This window comes from Chelonia mydas, chromosome 6, assembly GCF_015237465.2.
Source record: "Chelonia mydas isolate rCheMyd1 chromosome 6, rCheMyd1.pri.v2, whole genome shotgun sequence".
Lineage (NCBI taxonomy): Eukaryota > Metazoa > Chordata > Testudines > Cheloniidae > Chelonia > Chelonia mydas.
This window is the reverse complement of record NC_051246.2, coordinates 105,609,925-105,634,532: the sequence shown is the minus strand read 5'-3', so window position 1 is coordinate 105,634,532 and position 24,608 is coordinate 105,609,925. Positions and strand designations below refer to the sequence as shown.

At 38.8% G+C, this 24,608-nt stretch overlaps 1 protein-coding gene across 19 annotated transcripts in view; it reads left to right on the top strand.

The window, feature by feature from the left end:
* DICER1 (dicer 1, ribonuclease III) overlaps positions 1 to 24,608 on the top strand; it is a 102,741-nt gene that overhangs the window by 36,936 nt on the left and 41,197 nt on the right. For 12 of the 19 annotated variants that reach the window (XR_006291473.1, XM_037900887.2, XM_037900886.2 and 9 more), the window contains 7 exons: positions 2,581 to 2,777; positions 5,937 to 6,099; positions 6,623 to 6,753; positions 8,871 to 9,005; positions 10,630 to 10,790; positions 17,662 to 17,830; positions 19,399 to 19,871. Coding sequence is in view for 16 of the 19 variants with exons in the window: in XM_037900887.2 (XP_037756815.1) it covers positions 2,634 to 2,777; positions 5,937 to 6,099; positions 6,623 to 6,753; positions 8,871 to 9,005; positions 10,630 to 10,790; positions 17,662 to 17,830; positions 19,399 to 19,871 (1,376 nt within the window). In the remaining 3 variants the exon portion in view is untranslated. Of the gene's footprint in view, positions 1 to 129; positions 317 to 2,580; positions 2,778 to 5,936; positions 6,100 to 6,622; positions 6,754 to 8,870; positions 9,006 to 10,629; positions 10,791 to 17,661; positions 17,831 to 19,398; positions 21,569 to 22,101; positions 24,293 to 24,608 lie in introns of those variants that run through there. The other 7 variants (XM_043548402.1, XM_043548401.1, XM_037900895.2 and 4 more) reach the window with 4 other exon arrangements.

Below are 24,608 nucleotides of genomic sequence, written 5' to 3'. Positions count from 1 at the left end.
GTTGTGAGTCCCCTAATGTGGAAGCAAGCACTCGAAATAAAAATGGTTACTAACCTTCCATAGCTGCTGTTCTTCGAGATGTGTTGCTCATGTCTGTTCCACAACCCACCTCCTACTCCTCTGTTGCAGTTGACTGAGAAGAAGGAACGGAGAGGGTGTGTGGCAGGCAGCACCCCGTGTACCAGCATATGAGCATGCGGCTCCAGAGGGCACTAGAGCCAGCCTGATACCACCGAAGGAAAAAATCTCCGGCAACGGTGCACACCCCTAACATGGAATGTGAGCAACACATCTTGAAGAACAACAGTTACGGAAGGTTTGTAACCGGTTTTTCCGGCTTACAGCCATACCCATTTTAGACTGTGATCTTGTCAAATCTCAAAGCTAAGCAAACATGTCCCTGCCCTTTACTCGGATGTGAGATATATTAGGAAAACCCTGCTGCTGTGGAAGGTAATGGTGGTGGTTCAGAAGGAGGCCTTTTTTCCTCAAGTCAATACTGGTACTTAACCTGAATTCCCATGACATTATGCTGTTTCAGATGCCGTTTACCTGATGAGACAATGTATGTCATTGTATGGTAATACTCATGCCATTTGTGCTCATTAAAGATCCCATGATACTATTTGTTTCACTGTAGGGTGGTGGTTGCTTCAGTAGTATGACCCCAAAAAATCCAACTATGGTAGTTACATTCTATCTTCTTACATTTCTCCTGAGTTTAAATTGGACACACAATTCTTCATCTGCTCTGGCAGAGAGAGATTGCTGTACTTTAACCCTAGAGATGGCAACTTTTCCTGATGGGCAAAAATTAAAATTATGGTTTTAGAACAAATGTGATGCTCACAGTCTTTTACAAACACAGCCAAAACTGCTTGTGAATATGAACTTTATCAATAAATGGTGTCTCATCAGATATATGGCATCCGATATAGCATAATGTCATGGGAGTTTAATGTCTGGCTTAAATGGAATTGCAGGAAATTAGTCACTGTTATCATGGAGGGGTATGAAAGAAGGAAGACATGCTCCATTTCTGGCTTTATGTCCAAAATTGAAAATTTTTTAAAGTATTTTGGTCACTGGAACATGTTCCTGGAAAAAGAAATAAACGTTCATGCAAGTTTTCTGAAATTAGTTTTGATGTGTCTCACCAAATTTTATACCTGTATGAGCAAAACCCATAGCATCCCCAGCTACAAAATTCACAGTATTCTCAACTTCTCCTTTGTTTTGAACTGCACTTTCTTCTTTGGAATTCTGTAGCTGTTCTCTTCCAAGCTTGACAATTTCTACTTAGTTGAAACTAAAATATTGGATCTGGTCTGCCAAATGTCAGCAGTATTGTCATACAATTCCTTGGCTAATGAAGTGTGTGTGTCTTCTCCATCAAAATACATTTTGGCCTAGGGAAAAATGCATTGGGCTAGGAGTCCGAGTCCGAGTCGTCCCTCTTTCGGTGACTGGTATTAATTATGAGTGATTCATAGCACTACTTATTGAGAAAAGTCTTAGGTGTCATACCCCTGAAGTGAAGACCCTGAGACACTGCTGAGAGTAGAACCTCTTTGACAGAGCCAAATCTCATCAAGTAAACCAGACTGCCTCTCAGAATAATTAGGCCAAAGCTTCATGCTTGCCTGTGCTGTCTGTGAAATGGGGCTACTCCTATATATATCCACAAAGCACTGTGAGGCGCACAGATGAATGATCCTGTTGAGCTATGTTATCACATACCATTTTCTACAAGGTGGTGAAACAGGATTGCTATGCTTTTTTAATCATTTGCTATACATTTTTGAGGTCCTTGATACACACTTTTAAAATTTAAATTAAATTATTAAAATTTTAATCTGTTACACCATTACAAAATTAAAATATTGATTTGACCTCTACATGTGTCTGGCTTAAAAATTAATACATTTTTTGCTATCGAAAACATTGTATGCATTGAGTTTCTAGTTTCACTAATCTGACTGATACTCTGCATTGTTTTTTCTTCTGGGGAATATTCAGAGGGAAACCTGTGTCACATTATTTCCTTATCAGAATTTTTCCAGCGAAAGAGACACTTATCTCTGTTCTTTTCAGAATTTTAGAGAGACCAAGTGGGTGAGGCAATATCTTTTATTGGACCAACTTTCCAGAATTTTATCATCTTACTCTGTTTCACTTAAAGTGGAACTAGCACAAATCTGTTACTTCTCATCTCTTGTAATTGAACATATTTCTGGATCTTGTCAATAGAGACTGTATTAACAGAATTAAGGCAAATTCAAGAGTGTGAACCTGACGTTACTCTGGGTTGCCCCTTAAAAATGTAGATTCTCTGAGTTTGTGACATTGGTTAATAATATGCTGTCCTCAGTATAAATATGAAATTGAAAAATGTCTGTTTATTTAGAGCTCTTAATTTACCTCTTTCTTATTGTTCTATAGATATGAATAAACAAAAGGCTAGAACTTCCAAGAAGTAAAATTCCAGTAAAAGTGTTTCCAGATAAACTCATACCGAAAGCCTGTCTTTTGCTTTGTGCTTTTAATAATGCATGATTTTAATGCCTTATTTTTTCATAGTAAGCTGTGCTGGAACAAAAATGCAATGAAAGAAACACTGGATGAATGAATGAATGAAAAGCCCTGCTTTGCAATCCCTCAGCATGGCAGGACTGCAGCTTATGACCCCTGCTTCCTCACCAATGGGTCCTTTTTTTGGACTGCCATGGCAACAAGAAGCAATTCATGATAACATTTACACGCCAAGAAAATATCAGGTACTAATGACAATATTATTTTTCATTGTATATGAAAAATATTTCATTTTCATTCTGTTATTCAAGAGTCCCTTCATGAGACTGGTTTTCTTGTTTTATGTGCATTTGTGTTAAGAGCTTTCCATTGCAGTGGGATCACTGGATCAAGATAGTAAAGGAGCACTCAAGGACGATAAGGCCATTGCGGAGAAACTAAATTAATTCTTTGCATCGGTCTTCATGGCTGAGAATGTGAGGGAAATTCCCAGACCTGAGCTATTCTTTTTAGGTGACTTATCTGAGGAACTGTCCCAGATTGAGGTGTCATTAGAGGAGGTTTTGAAACAAACTGATAAATTAAATAGTAATAAGTCACCAGGACCAGATGATATTCACCCAAGAGTTCTGAAGGAACTCAAATGTGAAGTTGCAGAACTACTAGCTGTGGTTTGTAACCTATCATTAAAATCAATTTCTGTACCAAATGACTGGAGGATAGCTAATGAGACGCCAATTTTTAAAAAGGGCTCCAGAGGTGATCCTGGCAATTAGAGGCCGGTAAGACTGACTTCAGGACCAGGCAAACTGGTTGAAACTATAGGAAAGAACAGAATTGTCAGACACATAGATGAACATGATTTTTTGGGGAAGAGTCAACATGGTTTTTGTAAAACAAAATCATGCCTCACCAGTCTGCTAGAATTCTTTGAGGGGGTTAACAAGCATGTGGACAAGGGGGATCCAATGGATATAGTGTATTTAGATTTTCAGAAAGCCTTTGACAAGGTCCCTCACCAAGGGCTCTTAAGCAAAGTAAGCTGTCATGGGATAAGAGGGAAGGTCCTCTCATGGACTGGTAACTGGTTGAAAGATCGGAAACAAAGGGTAGGAATAACTGGTCAGTTTTCAGAATGGAGAGAGGTAAATAGTGGTGTCCCCCAAGGGTCTGTACCGGGAGCAGTCCTATTCAACATATACATAAATGATCTGGAAAAAGGGGTAAACGGTGAGGTGGAAAAATTTGCAGATGATACAAAACTACTCAAGATATTAAGTCCCAAGCAGACTGCGAAGAGCTATAAAGGGATCACACAAAACTGGGTGACTGGACAACAAAATGGCAGATGAAATTCAATGTTGATAAATGCAAAGTAATGGACATTGGAAAACATAATCCCAACTATACATATAAAAGGATGGGGTCTAAATTAACTGTTACCACTCGAGAGAGATCTTGGGGTCATTGTGGATAGTTCTCTGAAAACATCCACTCAGTGTGCAGTGGCGGTCAAAAAAACTAACAATGTTGGGAATCCTTAAGAAAGAGAGAGATAATAAGGCAGAAAATATCATATTGCCTCTATAAATCCATGGTACACCCACATCTTGAATACTATATGGAGATGTGGTTGCCCCATCTCAAAAAAGATATATTGGAAAAGGTTCAGAAAAGGGCAACAAAAATGATTAGGGGTATGGAATGGCTTCCATATGAGGAGAGATTAATAAGACTGGGAATTTTGAGCTTTGAAAAGAGACAACTAAGGGAGGCTATGATAGAGGTCTATAAAATCATGATTGGTGTGGAGAAAGTAAAGAAGGAAGTGTTGTTTACTCCTCTTCTTAACACAAGAACTAGGGATCACCAAATGCAATTAATAGGCAGCAGGTTTAAAACAAAAGGAAGTATTTCTTCACACAATGCACAGTTAATCCGTGAAACTCTTTGCCAGAGGATGTTGTGAAGACCAAGATTATAACGAGGTTCAAAAAAGAACTAGATAAATTCATGAAGGATAGGCCATCAACGGCTATTAGCCAGAATGGGCAGGGATAGTGTCCCTAGCCTCTTTTTGCCAGAAGCTGGGAATGGGTGACGGGTGGATCGCTTGATGATTACCTGCTCTGTTCATTCCCTCTGGGGCACCTGCCATTGGTCACTGTCGGCAGACAGGATACTGGGTTAGATAGACCTTTGGTCTGACCCAGTATGGCCATTCTTATGTTCTTATTGCAGTGCTCACTCTACTTCTTAACAGTTGCAGCAATGATAATGGTACCATACCTCTAGTCAACTGGAAATTCAAGACATTATTTTTCTGTTCCAGCCACTGTTGAGTTTGCAAATTGGCCAGAAAGCATGGCTCAGGAGTATTGTCATGCTAATTTCTTTAATTATTTGAAAGCCTTATGTGTGAGGAGTGATCTGAAACAGCTGCTTTGATGACCTAAAATGTTGGTCATCCAGCTGTCAGAATAAATTTTGCTTTAAGGTGATATAAATTTTTCATCTAACGCTGTGCTAGGGTGAATCATACAAGTATTTCAACATGTAGACGCCATACAAGTATAAATGTGTAACCCATGTTAACACGGTATGGCTCCTTGTCCTTCTCTAATGGCTACGCCTCATCGGCCTGGTCTACACTGGGGGCGGGATCGATCTAAGAGACACCACTTCAGCTACGAGAATAGCGTAGCTGAAATCGACTTATCTTAGATCGACTTAGAATCACTTACTTCGCATCCTCGCGGCGTGGGATCGACGGCTGCCGCTCCCCCGTCAACTCCTCTTCCGCCTCTTGCCCTGGTGGAGTTCCGGAGTCGACAGCAGAGCGATCGGGGATCGATTTATCATGTCTTGTCTACACTAGACACGATAAATCGAGCCCCGGTAGATGGATCACTACCTGTCGATCCGGCAGGTAGCGTAGACGTGGCCGTAGAGATTAGAGACTGCTGCTGCCTTTGAGCTAATGGATCTGGTCCTTTTGCTCAGCTGGTGAGACTCATATTTTTAGATCCAGAAGTCATCTGCAGCAATTAAACCAAGGACATCGAACTAGGGACATCATTACATGTAGTAAAGATTTATTTAATCAGATATTTACAGCACTAGCAAAGTGAGGTACTATATAAACCAGGTTGTATTTTAAAAGCTAGAGCTGATAACTTGTTTCCATGTTTTGAGTGAAACCTGACAATGTACTTTGTGGTAAATAAATTTCTTGTCCTATAAAGTCAGTGGTAGTTATTGGGGACTAAGTTAGCTTTAAAAATACCCATTGGCTCATCCACAATTCATGTAGGTACAACTTCTGTGGACAGTTTTTGCTTTTGTTCGTTGTTTTTAATTACTCCACCTGTGCAAATACTGACTTTTATCATTTGCAAATCTAGGTTGAACTGCTTGAAGCAGCTTTGGATCATAATACGATAGTCTGTTTAAACACTGGCTCAGGGAAGACTTTTATTGCAGTACTACTTGCTAAAGAGCTGTCCTATCAGATCAGGGGAGACTTCAACAAAAATGGAAAGAGAACAGTTTTCTTGGTCAACTCAGGTAAGAAAAAAATGGGATTTATTTGTTTGGTGTGTGTGTGTTTATTACGGGAATAATACTTAATAAAAGTAAGATAAAAGTGACCAGTTTTATTTCTGACATTCTGCACAAAATTGCAGGATAGAATTACATTTATTCAGTCAGACATAGTTTGAAGGTTTCTTCATGTCCTTTACCCCCATGACTTTTGTCCACTAGAAACTCCACTTTTTTTTTTCTGCTGTTTTGCTAGTTTCCAAGACCAGACCAAGAAGTGAGTGAAGGCCAGTTTACTTTGAAATGTTTAATTTCTGATCTCTCTTGGTGGGGGATGAGAGACAAATATGGAATGGTATATTGTGAGCTGCTATGCTTCTCCGTATGGTGCTTGATTTTTGTCTTATAATTGTGTATATCTAGTTTTATACTAATTTTAAAGGTGTTATAAAACTCATGGATACAATGGCATGTACTCTTAAAACTAAAGTATTTAAAAATTCTTTGCCATTTTGTAACTGAAAACTTTTTTTTTTTTTTTTTAAAGCAAATCAAGTTGCTCAGCAAGTGTCAGCTGTCAGGACCCATTCAGATCTGAAGGTGGGGGAGTATTCAATTTTAGAAATAATTGAATCATGGACAAAGGAGAAGTGGAATCAAGAATTTGCTAAACATGAGGTAAGATATGTAATATAAACTGCCAAAAAAGTGAAAAGTTTACAGTGCAGGTGGTCTGGGGAAGAAACTAATTTTTACCCAAACTAAATGCTATGTTTTGACCAAGTCCTTCTCATGCTCAGTGCAAAGTTCAACATACTTGGGATATTTAGAGGCAAACATAGAGATGCAATATTCCTGAGAGTATCCACTGTGTGTCTTTGAGAAGCTGGGCTTCCAATATTCCTTTTTTCAATCACCCTATCTTCCATGACTCTGATGATGGTGCCCAATCAATATTAGTATTGTTGAAATCCCCCATTATTATTGGGTTTTCTGTTTTTGTAATCTCCTCTAATCTCCCTGAGCATTTCACAGTCACCATTACCACACTAGTCAGGTGGTTGGCAGTATATTCCTACTGCTATACTCTTATTATTCAAGCATGGAATTTCTATCCATAGAGATTCAGTGTTACTCTAATATTTGTACTATATTTGACTTTATGGTTTCTTTCACATATAGTGCCACTCCCTCACCAGCACAACCTACTATGTCATTTCTATATAGTTTGTACCTTCATAATACTGTGTCCCATTGGTTAACATTGGTACAGTAATAGGGGCTCAAACTATATGTATTCCCCAAATAATAACAAAAACAGAGGACCAGAAAAATGCCAGTATCGCTAAACAGAGTAAAAGAGGCAGTGAGAAATCATAAGAAATCCTTTTAAAATTGGAAATCTAACGTCCTACTCTGGAAAATAGAAAGGAGCATAAACTAGCAAGTCAAATGTAAAAGTATAATTAGGCAAGCCAAAAAAGACTTAGAAGAGCAGCTAGCAAAAGACACAAACTAACAGCAAAAGTTAAAATACATCGAAATCAGGAAGCTTGCCAAACAATCAGTGGGACTGCTGGGCAGTCAAGGTGTTAAAGGAGCACTCAAGGGGGAAAAGACTGTTGGGAGAAACTAAATGAATTCTTTGCATTGGTCTTCACTGCAGAAGATGTGAGGAAGATTCCCATACCTGAGCCATTTTTTGAGGTGACACTTTTGAGGAACTGTCCCAGAATGAGGTGTCAATAGAGAAGGTTTTTTCGAACAAATTGATTAAATTAAACAGTAATAAATCACCATGAGCACATGGTCTTCACCCAAGAGTTCTGAAGGAACTCAAATATAAATTAGCAGAACTACTAACTGTTGTGTCACTGATTGCTTAAATCAGCCTCTGTACTAGATGACTGGCAGATAGCTGATGTGACATTGATTTTATTTATTTTTTTAAAGGCTCGTGAAGCAATTCTGGTAATTATAGGCTGGTAAGCCAAGCTTCAGTACCAGACAAATTGGTTGAAACGATAATAAAGAACAGAATTATCAGACACTTAGATTAACTCAATAGGTTGAGGAAGAGTCATCACGGCTTTTTTATAAGGAAATGAAGCCTCACCAATCTACTAGAATTCTTTGAGGGTGTCAACAAGCATATGGGCAAGGGTGATCAGTCAATATAGAGTACAATACTTGCACTTTCTAAAAGCCTTTGACAAGGTCCCTTACCAAAGGCTCTTAAGCAAAGTAAGCAGTCATGGGATAAGAGAGAAGGTCCTTTAGTTAATTAGCAATGTGTTAAAAGACGGGAAACAAAGGGTAGGAATACTGGTCCGTTTTCACAATAGAGAGATGTAAACAGTGGGGGTTCCCCGAGGATCTGCACTAGGACCGGTATCGCTCAATATATTCATAAATGATCTGGAGAAAAGGGGTAAATAGTGACGTGGTAAAGTTTGCAGATGATACAAAATTACCCAGGACAGTTAAGTCCAAAGCTGACGGTGTGAAGTGTTACAAAGGGATCTCTCTAAACTGGATGATTGGGTAAGAAAATGGCAGAAGAAATTCAGTGTTAAGTGCAAAGTAATTCACATAGGAAAACATAATCCAAGATAAACATATAAAATGATGGGTTGTAAATTAGCTGTTATCACTCAAGAGCGAGATCCTGGAGTCATCCTGGATAGTTCTCTGAAAAAATCTGTTCAGTGTGTAGTGGCAGTCAAAAAAGCTAGTAATGTTTGTGGTAACATGCTAATAGCTAGTATTTGTTGCGTTTCTCTTTGTATTTTTAGGTTCTGGTTATGACATGTCACGTCATTTTGAATGTTTTAAAAAATGAATACTTATCCCTGTCAAACATTAATCTTCTGGTGTTTGATGAGTGCCATCTTGCAATCCAGGACCATCCGTATCAAGAAATTATGAAGGTAGGTCACCATTATTTAACCTTTTTATCTTCAGCGTCTCTAATTTCACTGAGATTCAGATCACAAATCTGTTAGTGAAAGCTCACTGGCTAATTTGACTTAGTGTAAAGATTAGTACTTAAAATCATTTTGGTATATATTGCTCTCAAGAAAGAAAATATTTGAATTGTGGCTACCATTTTATGACAGAGTGATGTAGCGACTGGTAGTCAATGCTTTAACGCTATTCAAAAATATAACTCTTCATAAAATTGTTTTATTTGGTGCTGTGTAGGTTTTTGATTAGACAAATTGTAAATATACTGTAGTTTCTTGATTAGATAATTTATTCTAGTGTATTTATCTCAAGTAATTTTATATTCTTATTACAGTGTTCCAGTTTAAAATATGTTTACTTAAAATTGGGGCAGTAAGAACAATCGCACTTTATTTTATTTCATGTAGATGACATGGGCTTCCTTCATTAAGCAAATTGCTTGGAAACAAGAACTTAACACTTGTTTGTGGTAAAATTTCAGACTAGAAACATGAAATGTTTCTAACTTTTGCACGGCAGCTTAAATATGGATTTGTACCTTAAAAGGTGTTTCATGTTTTTAAAATAAAATGCTTAAGTGTCAGTCCTCTTCAGTACAAAGCTGAGGATGAGAAACAATGGGAAGTGTACAGTGTATTTTGGGATGCTGAATTTACTGAAGAGTTATTGGATTAAATGGACACCAGTGATGACATAGAATGGTGAAACCAGTATATTTACCATAACGTACATTGGTGATTTGTCAGGAATTGATGTAGTAGTGCAGCTAGTTTTATTGTGAATTTAAAATTGAATCTTTTTCTGAGTAAATGGAATTACTGAACCTTTAAAAAGCCATTGATAAAATTTGAGAGAGTGTGGATGTGTTTTTTTTGTTTTTTTTTAAATACCTAGGTACTGATTTCTAAAGCTTTAAGCTTTCTTTTGTTGTGAGGGCATTTTTGACCCTGTGCATTATTTGCCCTAATTGAAGTGAACCAAGCAACTCAAAGAGCATCTCTTTCTGTATCTTTTTTTTTTTTTTTTTTGCCTTCATCCTTCCTTCTTCCTCCCCTCCTTCCCCAATGAATGACAGGCTTAACCAGGGATCATGTGGTAGGTTTAATTTTTTTATTGTGGTATTTTAATCCTTTGACATGATGTAAACACTTAAAGTGTGGTCATTTTTATGGTATAAATGTTGACAAGGTACCTCACACTGCTTTTATGTGCTTTGAATATCTCTACTTAATAGAATGTTTAGCAAATTTCTGCCTTTATATACTTTTACTAAAACAATAGAAGTTAAAATTTTATATTTAATATGTTTTAATTTTCTAATTTAACTTTAGTTGGTTAGTTATATTAGATTGAAAATATCCATTGTTCTTTTTCTGACACCTGGTGCTGAAATACTAGTTGAACCTGAGATCTAGATATCTATCTGTAAAGAATCAGAGGGGTAGCCATGGTAGTCTGGATCTGTAAAAGCGGCAGAGAGTCCTGTGGCACCTTATAGACTAACAGACGTCTGTAAAGATGCACTCAGGATGCGTTGGTGGAGGAATTGACAGTTTTATTACCCTGCTGTTCTGGTTTACTTCACAGATCTGTGAGAACTGTCCATCCTGTCCTCGAATCCTGGGATTAACAGCTTCCATTTTAAATGGGAAATGCGATCCTGCTGAGTTAGAGGAGAAGATTCAGAAACTGGAGAAAATCCTAAAGAGCAATGCTGAAACTGCAACTGATTTGGTGGTCTTAGATAGGTACATTTTAATACACAATTGTCAGTGTTAAATTTATATCTGTGTTTTCATATCAATAAGACTGAGGAAAGAACACTATTAGTAGCTATGTGTTTAATGTTCATGTGTGTATATATATGTGTGTGTGTATCTATACAATTATACATACAGTGCCATCGCTTTATAAAAAAAATTGATGCTAAGTTTCCTTCTGAGTAGTGAGAGCTTTTAAATATTTTTAAAAGGTGCTGTGAAGAATTACCTAAGAAGAGATTTCTGAAAAGCAGCTGTTCCTTAGATTGAGGGCTTTTGGGGGCAGGGACTACAATTTATTATGTTTGGAAAGTAACTAGCATATTATCGGAGCTGTCATAACCTGTGAGCTGGTTTTGGCAGGATTTTACAACTCCCACTACAAAGTCTTGCAGATTTTAAAATGTTACTATGGTTAGAAAAAAATGTCAAAAGCAATTCAGAAATACTATCGCAGATAAGGACCGTTTTCCGTATGTTGGTATAGAGTCAAGAACATTGTGGGTGCTACCTACGTACAAATAAATAGTAATAACACTATGGCTCTTGCTTGTCACGTAGCAGAAGAAAAATATGTACGTTCATCAACTTCTGCATCCATAGTCAGTGAGTTAATCATAATTGCCCCCCCACCGCGTTTGGTTGGTATAAACTTAAGTAGTTGCTTTAGTTAAGACAAAGTAAAAGATGGTATAATCACTTTATCTACTAGCATACACTTACAAAGGGGCCCTTATCTCAACTTACTTGAACAATTCTCTTGCAAAGCTCACTTTCTTCTTTGAGTGCTGGTTCCTATGTGTATTTCATAGGATCCATCCATGAGTCCTGCGGCACCTCTCCCACTTGGCATCTGCTGGATCTGTCAAATTAGGAGGTGGAGGAAATTGATCTGAATCCACAGGTATCAATGATACCAACATCCTCATTTCTGGATGAAGGAATCACACTGTCTTCACTGGACGACCAGAAGCAAAACCAGGAGCTACTACAGAGAATAGTGAATGACCTTCAGAACCCACTGGAGGAGATTCAGGATTCCCAGCACTGACTGCTTGATGTTCTGCAACCTACAGGTCCAAGCAAGGTGGCATCACTTAGTCATCATGGAGCCAGCCAGAGTGGTCTGGCATACCCCAGACTCCTGTACCCCCAAACCTAAAAGAACTAAGATGCTTATTTGGTCTTGGGCAAAGGAGATGAGTTCCTTTTCATCCATCCAGTGCCCAACTCGTGGTGGTGCAGTCAGCCACAGAGAGAGCAAGATCACAACATCCTAAAACGACCCTGGATGAGGAGGATTCTGAGGTTGGACCTTTTGGGAAGATAGGTATTCTCCTGTGACCCTACAATTCTATATTACTATCTGAGGCTTTGTTACTGTAAAAAGATTTTAACTTCTACTTTAGACTTGCAGACTTTAAGGACAAACTTCCCCTTGAGGACACAGTCCAATTTCAGTCCTTCATAGAGGAAGGCAGGCTAGTGGCAAAAACATCCCTACAAGCTGCAGTGGATGGAGCTGACATGGCAGCCAGAGTGGTAGCCACTGGTATAGTTATGAGGTGTAAGTCTTAGCTTCACTCTTGAGGGTTCCCCAGGGAGGATCAGAACATATAGAGGACTCACCATTCAACAAATCAGTTTCAGTTTAATGAGAAAACTGATGATTCTCTATGCTTGTTGAAAGACTCTCTAGTCTAGATCAACCATCCACACTCTGGGAATTTACCCCCCGGCCCTGAAGAGAAAACACTGCAGGCAGGTGTATAGACCAAGATCCATCCCCTCCACAATCTTTTTATCACCAGTGTCCAGCCAAGCCTCTGCGCAAGTGGCAGAGGACTCATGGTCTGAAAATCGAGGCCTCTACCCATTCCACCCACTTGCAAAGGGCTGCTTTTGACTCTTCAGTTGAGAACCTCCCGTCGTTGTTGATGCCAACAACTTCTAGCCCTATGTCTTTGGGGGCCAGCTCTCACTTTTTGCCCACAATTGGAATGCTATCACAACAGATATTTGGAGTCTAGAAATTATCCACTATGGTTAATCCATCAGACTTCTCTGCTATTCTTCCCACAGATCCACTTCTTGGTTCCTCTTCAGAGATCACTTTCACAAGCAGATTCTTCTCCAGAAGGTGGGTTCTCTTCTCCAACAAGGGGCGATAGAATGACTGTCATCTCAGTATCGAGAGAGGGTTCTGTTCCACATACTTTTTTTTTTAGTCCTCCAGAAAGATGGAGAGTGGATACCCATTCTGGTCCTTCAACAATTGAATATCTTTATTCAAAAGTCAAAATGCAGGATGGCTACACTAGCATCAATAATCTCCCTCCTCTATGTGGGGAGAGTGGTTCATGACTCCTTGACACGAAGGATGCTTATTTTTCATATAGATATTCATCCATCCCACAGAAAGTTTCTTCAGATCCTGGTAGGTCAAGCGCATCAATAGTTGCTAGTCCTTCCCTTTGGACTAGCAACAGTGCCCAGGATAGTCATAAAGATTTTCTCTGGGGTGGCAGTCCAAATGAGACGTCACAGTTACTTAGGTTTCCCATATTTGGATGATTGGCTTCCAATAAGTTGCTCCAACAATAAGGTCAGGTTGGTGACTATGTTACTGCTTTATCTTCTAGCAGTGCTGGGTGTCTGCATGAATAAAGAAAAGTCCATCTTGATCCCCACACAGACAGTAAAGTTTATTGGAGTGACATGACTTAATTTCAGCAAGAGCTTTCCTCCCCACAGAAAGATTCCAGTCAGTGAGCAATCTGATATCACAGATTAACCGTAGTCTTTGGTCTGCAAGTAAAGTATGCCTATCTTTACTAGACCACTTGGTCTCTTACGTTTATGTGACATGATTCGCCAGACTTCAGCTATGCTGACTACTGGCTTGGCTCTGGTCCATCTACTCACCAGACCAGAACCACATCAACACCAGAGTGACCGTTCTCACAAGGATCATCACCTCTCTTACCTGGTAGTCGAATCTGGAACCATTGCAAGTGAGAGTCCACATCAACACTCCCACTCTTAGTGCCACCATTATAACAGACTCATCCCTTCTGGGTTGGTTTGCTCACCTGAATAACCAGACCGTACACTTGGACCCTCAGGAGGCCAGACTGCACATCAACCTGCTAGAAATGAGAACCGTCTACCTCAGCCCATCAGCTTGCTCTCTTGGTCTGCAGTCCCTCTCTTGCTTCAGGACAAAAAAGACTTTGAAGAGCAACTAGCAAAAGACACAACTAACAGCAACATTTTCTTTTAAAAGTACATCAGAAGCAGGAAGCAGACCAAACAATCAGTGTGGCCACCGGATGATCAAGGTGGTAAAGGAGCACTCAAGGAAGACAAGGCCATTGCTGAGAAGCTAAATGATTTTTTTGCATTGGTCTTCACTGGAAACGATGTCAGGGAGATTCCCACACTTGAGTCATTCTTTTTAGGTGACAAAACTGAAGGAACTCAAATTCAAGACTGCAGAACTACTAACTGTGATAAGTAACCTATTGCTTAAATCAGCCTCTGTACCAGATACATTAGCTATACTCCAGTCAACACCAATTTAAAAAAAAAAAGGCTCGAGAGACAATCCTGAGAATAACTTCAGTACCAGGCATATTGTTTGAAACTATAGTAAAGAACACACAGATTAATACAATATGTTGGGGGAGAGTTAACACAGCTTTTGTAAAGGGAAATCATGCCTCACCAATGTATTATAATTTTTTGAGAATGTCGTTAAGTGTGTGGACAAGGGTGATTCAGTTGATATAGTGCACTTGGATTTTCAGAAAGACTTTGATAGGGTCCCACACCAAAGACTCTTAAGCAAAATAGGGAGTCATGGGATAAGAGGGACTGTCGTTTCGTGGATCGGTAACTAGTTAAAAGATAGGAAGCAAAGGGTAGGAATAACTCTTCCATTTTCACAGTGGAGAGAGGTAAATAGTGGGGTCCCCCAAGGAACTGTGTTGGGGCCAATGCTTTCTATCATATTCCTAAATGATCTGGAAAAGGGGTGGCAAAGTTTGCAGACAATCACCTCCAAAGTTGACTTCGAAGAGTTACAAATGGATCTCACTAAACTGGGTGTCTGAGCAAGAAAATGGCAGATGAAATTCAGTGTTGTTAAGTGTAAAGTAATGCACATTGGAAAACCATCATCTCAACTAAACATACAAAGTGATGGATTGTAAATTAGCTATTATTACTCAAGAAAGGGATTTTGGAATCATCGTGGACAGTTCTCTGAAATTATCTGTTAAGCGTGCAGTAGCAGTCAAAAAATCTAACGTTAGGAACCATTAGGAAAGGGTTAGAAAATAATACAGAAAATATAATGGCACTATATAAATCCATGATACTCTTGCATCTTGAATACTGTGTGCAGGTATGGTGACCCCGTCTCAAAAGAGATATATTAGAATTGGAAGAAGTATAGAGCAGTGCAACAAAAACTATTAGGGGTATGGAACAGCTTCAGTATGAGTATAGATAAAAAGACTGGGACTCTTTAGCTGGGAAAAGAGGCAACTATAAGGGGCTTTATGATAAATGATGTGGAGAAAATGAATAAGAAAGTTTTACATACCCCTTCACATAACACAAGAAACAGGGGTCACCCAATAAAATTAATAAGTAGCATGTTTGAAACAAACATATGAAGCACATAGCCTGTAGAACTCATTGCTAGGAGATGTTGTGAAGGCCAAAGGGGTAAGTAGGTTCAAAAAAGAATTAGATAAGTTCATGGAGGATAGGGCCATCAATGGCCGTTAGCCAAGATGGTCAGGTACCACCTTATGCTCCAGGTGTCCTTAAACCTCTTGACTGCCGGAAGCTGGGACTGTGTGACGTGATCACTCAATTTCCCTGTTCTGTTCATTTTCTCTGAAGCATCTAGCACCGGCCACTGTTGAAAGACAGGATGCTGGGCTAGATGGACCATTGGTCTGATCCAGTATGGCCATTTTTATATTCTTATGTTCTTTAAAATATGGAAGAGTCAAATAGGACCTGCTACCTAGCTAAATGGAGATGCTTCTCTACCAGGTCAGAGTAACAGCCGTGTTAGTCTGTATTCGCAAAAAGAAAAGGAGTACTTGTGGCACCTTAGAGAGTAACCAATTTATTTGAGCATGAGCTTTCGTGAGCTACAGCTCACTTCATCGGATGAAGTGAGCTGTAGCTCACGAAAGCTCATGCTCAAATAAATTGGTTACTCTCTAAGGTGCCACAAGTACTCCTTTTCTACCAGGTCAGTCAGCCTTCCTCGGACTCTGCAGATATTCCAGTCATGTTAAATTACCTCCTGTCATTGAAGAACTCGGGTCTCTCTCTTAGCTCACTGAGAGTCCATCTCATAGCAATCAGTACTTTCCTTCCTCCAGTAAATGGATGTTCCATTTTTACTCGCCCAACAATAGTGAGATTCATAAAGGACCTTTCCGCCAGTGGTCAAGCCTTACCTCAGTGGGACCTCAAGCTTGTCCTTTTAGTACTCACCAAACCACCATTTGAACTTTTAGCTATATGTTCTATGTTCTCACCTTTCTGTGAAAGATGCATTTTTAGTTTTTACTTCAGCCAGAAGAGTGAGCAAGATGGGGGCACTCATGGCAGACCCACCATATACAGTTTTTCACGAGGAGATGGTTTCCCTTCACCTTCATTCTAAATTCCTCCCTAAGGTAATTTCTGAATTTTTTGTCAGCCAACCAATCCACTTACCTGTTTTCTTCTCAAAACCTTTTTCTTTTCCATTGAAGAGAAAACCTTCATTCCCTGGATGTCAGATGTGCTCTGACATTCTATTTCCAAAGGACCAAACCAATGAGAAAATCACTAAGACTGTTTCTCTCTATCTCTAAATGTATTTCTGGTCACATCACCACGTACTACTAGTGTATCCATCCCCTGGATGGAGTAAGGGAATGCTCAACGAGAGAGCAAGCTGATTCTACAGCGTTTCTGTGGGAAGTACTGATACTGGATGTATGCAGAATGGCTATCTGGAGTTCCAGTCACACACTCACAAAACATTACATGCTACTTCAGGCCTCAGCTTCAGTGGCAGCGGTGGGGACTTTAGTCCTTCAAGCATCTTTACTGCCAGCCTTCTCGAACCCCGTCTCCAGTCTCAATACTGCTTGTCAGTCACCCACATGTGGAATACACATAGGTACTAGCACTCGAAGAAGAAAGGAAGGCTTACTTACCTGTAACTGGAAGTTCTTCAAGATGTGTGGTGTCTAGCTTTAGTCCACTACCCACCCTCCATCCTCTCTGCTTTGGATCCCATTGGATTTGCAGTTAAGAAGATGAACCGGAGAGGCATTGGCCCTCACTGCCTCTTACACCCTCAATCTGGAGCACGAGGAGAGCAATTGGGCACTGCTTGTTGAGAATCTCCGGATGCAGGTACGTGGCAGGCATGTGTACCCATGTATGGAATATAGATAGGGATCACACATTTCAAAGAACTTCAGTTACAGGTAAGTAACATCCATTTCATACATGACTGTGACACTCACTCCTGAAAAATTCAAATATATGCATTTGGCTCCTGCATAGTGTGTGAATTATATTTATGTAGTCTTTTTTGAGAGATACTAACTCTAAGGCATTAAAAAATAAGTACACTATTTTTGATGTACTATTTAATATCTTAAACTGTGTATTCATTTGTTTTCTGTTTTTCTGTTTACTACCAAAAAAATTTTAAAAACTCTCAAATTGGTTATGGCTGTCCTTCCTGTTTAATATATAGCCTTAGTAGCTAAAAACAACTCTGACTTTCAACAGCTGTGGTTGACCAAATCTTTTGCTTCTCTCAATGAAGATATACTTCTCAGCCATGTGAGATTGTGGTAGATTGTGGACCATATACCGACAAAAGCGGGCTGTATGAAAGATTGTTAAAAGAATTGGATGAAGCACTTAACTTTCTAAATGACTGCAACATATCTGTACATTCAAAAGAAAGAGACTCTACGTTAATTTCTAAACAGGTAAGGACATTATGTCAGATATAAAACACATACTTAGATTTTTATCGCTGCTTGTTCATTGCTTTCCAAGTTAATTACAGAAACTTTTATTTTAGTTCAGCCAACCTAAAATATATTAACAAAATTAATCTTAATTTCCTGTGACTGATTTCCTTTTCCTGTTTTCCTTTGAACCGTGGGTGAAATCTATTGAAGTCAATAGCAAAACTCCCACTGATGTGAAGGAGTCCAGGATTTCACCCACTAACTCTGTTACTTTAGAACTTTGTCAGATTTGTGGATCAGATATATTTTCTTTTTCATTTTGCATAATTATTTTATTGCTTATACATTGGCCATTATTGTTAAGACCCAGTGACTTTTCCAAATAAGATTTTAATAGTGCAACAACAACAAGGAAATGGTGCTTCAGGAAGTATTCTGAAAAAGTATCCCCAGTTGGTGTCATAAGACGAAATAAACTCTCAGCCAGATACCCTGTTTCAAACTCTTCTGCTTCTTTCAGTTCCCATATTCTTTGAGTCTCTTGAGTTACAGGAGCATTGCCTACATTACCTGCCAAACAAGCTGTAGAGAAAGGAGTGCAGAATTGCACAGGGATTGCAAAGAGTCTTCCTGATATCTCTGAGCAGTCAGGAATGGAGAGGCAGAGAAGAAGGAGAAGAGAGAAGGATAGTTTTTTCAAGTGGAGTTTTGTAGAGCCATAAAAAACCTCATGGTCCAACATTTTAACTGTACTGTGATGGTTCCATTGTAGTAATATATCAGGATGTGATGGGTCATGAATTTGTTTTAGTGATATAGCAACATCACAACACAATGTTAGGATGTCACGCTATAGTGTTTATGTGGCATTTGGCCATTTAACTCAATGACAAAGATGCCTTTCCAGCAGGTTGAGTACTGCTGCACTAACCCTATTTAAATTAATTGAAATGAAATTTATTTTTTCTTTAAACTGTTCTTTTCTCTGTTTAAAGTGTAGTTTTCATTTCCTTAGTTTAATTAAAATGGTTTCCTTTGATAGAACAGACTTAATGAGCTCTAGTTAAATACATTGAATAATATATAATGAATGGAGAGCCTTATTTGTGGAATTTCTTGGCAAATTATCAGTCTCAGATAATGATGCAAAAGTGCCTATGGAAAATATTGCCTTGTTTATAAACCTGTTTCCCCATTAGACTGTGGGGATAATACTGTCCAGTTGCTCATAACTGCATTATGAATTATTTTTTAGCATAATTATTTTGAGGCAGATTTCCAGATTGCAATGGCATCAGACTACAAAATAGTAATTATACCTTCTTGTCCAAGGACAGAAATGATAAAATGTAGAGTGTAGCTCTAGCAGCTGGTGTTTCTGGTGAAGTATTTTTACGTTTTCTCCTATCAAGTTTGTGGGGGACTTCTAAATGAAATAACTTGTAAATATATTTTACAAAGAAACCAACCACTATTGTGCCTACAATGAGGATTATCCTCATATTAGAAATGAAAGCCCAATATAAAATGAGTAAATTATTAATATATGCTGTTGAACTGGGGTTTGAATTCATTTGTTGTAGATACTGTCAGACTGTCGAGCTGTGTTGGTTGTTCTGGGACCCTGGTGTGCAGATAAGGTAGCTGGAATGATGGTGAGAGAGCTACAGAAGTACATCAAACATGAGCAAGAGGAGCTGCACAGGAAATTTTTATTGTTTACAGACACTTTCCTAAGGAAAATACATGCACTGTGTGAAGAGCACTTCTCACCTGCCTCACTTGATCTGAAATTTGTAACCCCGAAAGTAATAAAACTGCTTGAAATCTTGCGCAAATATAAACCATATGAGCGGCAGCAGTTTGAAAGTGTTGAGTGGTATAATAATAGGAATCAGGATAATTATGTGTCTTGGAGTGATTCTGAAGATGATGATGAGGATGAAGAAATTGAGGAGAAAGAGAAGCCAGAGACAAATTTCCCTTCTCCCTTTACTAATATTTTATGTGGAATTATTTTTGTGGAAAGGAGATACACAGCAGTCGTCCTAAACAGGTAAAGCTTTTAAAAATGAAAATCTTAAAGAATGTAACATTGACAAAAGGAAAGGTGTTTTAGCGTTATCTAGGAAATTAAGTGTTGTATTTCAGAAAAGCCACTCCATTTTGTGTTTAAGAGTCAAACAAGAGACCTAGAACATTTGTCCAAGAACCAATATGAGCTTTTGAGTAAAATTTTCAAAAGTACCTCAGTCACTTTTGAAAATAGGACGTAGGCTGCAAAATCACTGAGGCACTTCTAAAAATTTTACCCTGTGAATTTTATCCTGTGACCATATATCAATTTGATTCCAGTTTAGTGGAGCCCAAGCTGATAATTGTAAGTTTAAAAAAAAAAAAAAAAAAGTTTATACATGCAATATTGGAACATTTGGAGTTTACAAAACTCTTTATTCAGAAAATGTCAAGCCCTTGTTTTGCTTATCAGCAACAAAAAAAAGGTGGCCACTGGGGCATCTGCCAAAAAATATTGAAGATGTGTGCATACTCTAGTTGCATAAGGTATGTTTCTTTTTTCCTGAAAAAGGTGATCTCCATTAGCCATACATTACACCACTTTACTAGTAAGTGCTGATTGCCCCAAGTAAACAATGAGAGAGGTACTTCAGCAAATAAATTCTTTTTTCTGTTTTTAAACCACTAATATGCTGAAAAAATACCCCCATACAGTTTATTTTGTGCGTTCATCATGTATTAACATTAAATATTTTTACTTACGTTACAAGTTTAAACGAGCGGCAGAGAGTCCTGTGGCACCTTATAGACTAACAAACGCATTGGAGCATAAGCTTTCATGGGTGAATACCCACTTCGTCAGATGCTCTTTGCCACTTTTACAGATCCAGACAAACATGGCTACCTCTCTGAAGTTTAAACAAGATCTCTCATGGAAGGAAATGAAAAGTTATTCCACCTAATGGTACATGTCCTCTACTTCTCCATGCACAAACACACACCTTGCCATTTCCACAGCTGTCATACACCACAGATCTTGCTCCACAGCCTTAGCACTGTTCTGTTTTCACCCTTCTGTTCACATCATTTTACCAGAATATTTTTTCCCCAACAATAACAGTTGGTTGTGTAGGAAGATACTAAAGGGTTTTATGCAGAAGGAGGGTTCAACGGTGTGATCTGGGAGGTGAGTTAAGAGTGCAGTTCATGGTTTGTGGTGTACAGTGGTTGTGGGTGAAGTAGAAGGTCTGTATTGTTAACTCAATTTTACATTTCCTTGCTTTTGTGGATATGTCAGGAAGTGTGTATAGCAACCCCAACGGCTTCCAAATTAATTTTTTTTTCCTGTGGTAATTTCCTGGGTTGTTTCTACAGCTTAATTAGGGTGGGTAACAGACCTGTGGGGATGCAAGGACACCAAGAGAATGTTATCCTTTGATAGTTGTGCATGAACTCTTTGTTATAGGATAAAATCTGCAGAAAAACCTCCATGGGGGAGCAACCCTTATGTGCAACCAACCCCAATCAATCAAGCTTGCATTCAGCAGTCCCTATCAATCAGGCTTACATGTACCCTCCCTCTCCTCATTCTCTTTTCCCTCTCCTCACCCCACCAGATCAATCAGTGGAATTTATATGAGCCTGCGCCTTGCACTCATCTTTCAACCACTCTCTCCCACTCCAATCAGTCTTCTGTATACCCATTCAGCAAGCAAGGTCATATGCCCCATCAATCAGGTTTGTGTCCACTCCAAATACATTTGCCATTATAAAAATAGTGGATAATTGCTAAAAATGACCCTAAATCCAAAACTGTCTTTAAAAACAAAAACAAACAAAAGCACCCTCTGTTGCATTGGGGCTACTCAGGATCCACCTCTCTACCAATTTTTGTGTAGATAGACAATATTTTTAATAGGTATCAGTCAACAAGGAAGAGTTTCAGAGCCCAAATTTAAAGACTTCCTGTTTAGTTTCTCTTCATAATTTTTTTTACATAAATTCCATAGAAAATTCAGAGGACATAAAAACTAACCATGTTTGAAACTTCACACCAACTGGTCTCCTCCATTTAGAGAGAAACAGGATTTTATGCTGACTGTTAAGCCCATTTTGGAACACAACTGTGGAGGCACTACTAGGCACCTCCATAATTTTTTGTGGGGTCAGTTTTCCCAACTGTAAGACACATTGGCTAAAGTCGAGATTTGGTAAAACTTTGTTGCACTCATAAAATGTTTTCATATCTAATTACCTGTTTGCATCCATAGACACACAAATGAAAATGTCTGCCATGGATGCACATATGAATTCTGAAGAGGCATGAATTAAGCCATGTCTGTTTGAAGATTTGGCCCACATTTTATTGAAAAGCCTGCAGCAGTTACAAGAGCTTATTGATTTTTGTTCAGTGCAGTTTTCAGTAAATGCTTGCTATACTTTTTTTTAAAAAACTGCATAGCTAAATAATTTTATTTTGGAAAGAAACGTAATGTTCTGCACCTGCCAGTACTTAATATTTATTTGGAATTTGGGCCTGATCCAAAATCCACTAAAGTCAATGGAAAGACTTCCATTGATTTCCAAGTTTTGGATCAGAACATTTATGAAGTGTGTTTTAATTGAATGTACACTTTAATTATTTGATCACTTGACATATCCTTTGAACTGTGCATTTCCCCACATGCACACTTTCAGTGTATTTTATCCTTTTTCTTTGCCTTTTTGCACCCATAAATGTTCATGGAAGTGTATTATGTGTATCAAGTCTTCCAGTGAAATGAATACATGTTTTTAATAACTTTTTAAAAGGTCTTTACATTTAATGAAATCTGATAAATATGCCTGGCAACCTGAAATAAATATTACATTATACTTCAGGGAGTAAAAGATTATGAAGTCACAGTTCATATAGACTACTAAATTATAAATTTGATTCAAATGCTATTGTACTTTTTCCATTGCACTGTACATACCTGCATACTTTACATGATATATAAATCAAACTACACCCTGGCTGCCACAACACTTCAAACTTACAGTACATTTTATTTATTTAAATTTATAAAGAATTAACAAAAAGGCACTTATCTTAAGACTCCAGACAACCTTCACATGAATTATGGTGACCAAAGTATAAAATGAGCATTGAGCATCTAACTCCCACTCCAAAAGTCAACCACTGAACAAAGATTCTCAAAAAAAGTCTCCCCACACTCACACAAGTTCCAAACTTAAGCTGCATCAAACTCTTCCCTCTGCATAGAATCATATGGTTAAAATATGGTTATATACCATAAGGGTTATCGAGTCTAACCCCCTGCCAAGGTGCAGGATTTGTTGTTTCTAAACCATCCAAGACAGCTGGCTATCCAGCCTCCTTTTGAAAACCTCCAGTGAAAGAGCTTCCACAACCTCCCTAGGCAGTTTGTTCCATTGTCCTGCTGTTCCAAAAACATTTGTGAATAGATTGGGTTTACAGATTACTTGGAAGGTCAGCAGATCCAAGGTGTTTCAGACCAAAGGCTGAAGACCCCTCACTACTGCCAGTTCCTTGTCCTTTCAGTTGAGAGGGATTCAGCTCAAAGGCATCCGCTGATTGCAGTTGCAGCAATAGGGCACACAGAGAAAGGCATTCTTCCCAAATCAGAAGATCCCAAAACATTTAGGGCTTTATAAGTCATAACCAACGCCTTAAATTTCACCCAGAAGCCAATAACCAAGCTCTGCACATCATGAAGTGGGGCCAGATCAATATATAGGCACTGTTGACTTGTTTTGCTGCTGTTATAGTAATAATTACACTTGGTCTACAGCTCCTGGAATTATGTAATGGAGTCTGATACTGGTGGTAAAAAGGGGTGCATGGATATGTCTACACTGCAATTGAAAATCCTCGGTTGCCTTGTGCCAGCTGACTTGGACCATGTTTAATTGTGGTGTAGACGCTCGGGCTGGTGAGAGAGTCCCAGAGCTCAGGCTGCAGCCTGAGCCTGAATGTCTATACCGCAATTAAACAACCCGTTAGCCCCAGGCCTCCGAGCCTGAGTCAGCCAGCACAGAGCAGCCTTGGGAGTCTAACTGCAGTGTACACATACCCTGTGGCAGAAACAGGTAAGCATTTAATATGAAATGATACTTAACTACTAATCCCTTTCTTCAGAAACAGTATTATTGCCTAAATTGTAAATATTACTGGTCAAACCAAAAATTTGCCTAATCTGTGTATAGTAATGATCACGTATCATTTTCACCCACTAGTTACAAATGCACAACAAAATCAGTTGTCATAAATTATTAGATGTGTGTTAAAAGCATTTGTTCATTCATTGCCGTAGGTATATTTTAACTTGTATTTCAGTTGTATACCTCGGGAAATGTGGGGGAAAAATTCTATTTAAGAAGGTTTTTGTTATACTTTTTACTGTTTTTTGTTTGTCCATATTAAAAAAAAACACAGTATATGTGTGACATTCCTGGGTACAATCCAGACTAATGAAAAGTTCTGTCACCCTGCCTTGCACCATTGGGTGCCGTACAATGCCTTGATGAAGGGGCTCCCACCTCTGCCACTCACAAACAGCCTTCCAGCATGCAAGCCACACTCTGTGTGTGTGTGTGTAACTACAGCCTGCCAGCCACACTTGGGTTACACTCTGGCTCTCCCCAGCCTTGGTTATACTGCAGGGTGCCCCCAACACACCCTCAGTCTTAGATTTCCCCCCAGAAATCTGCCCAGCCCTCTCCTGAATAGTACAAGTTTTATATAAAGTCCATT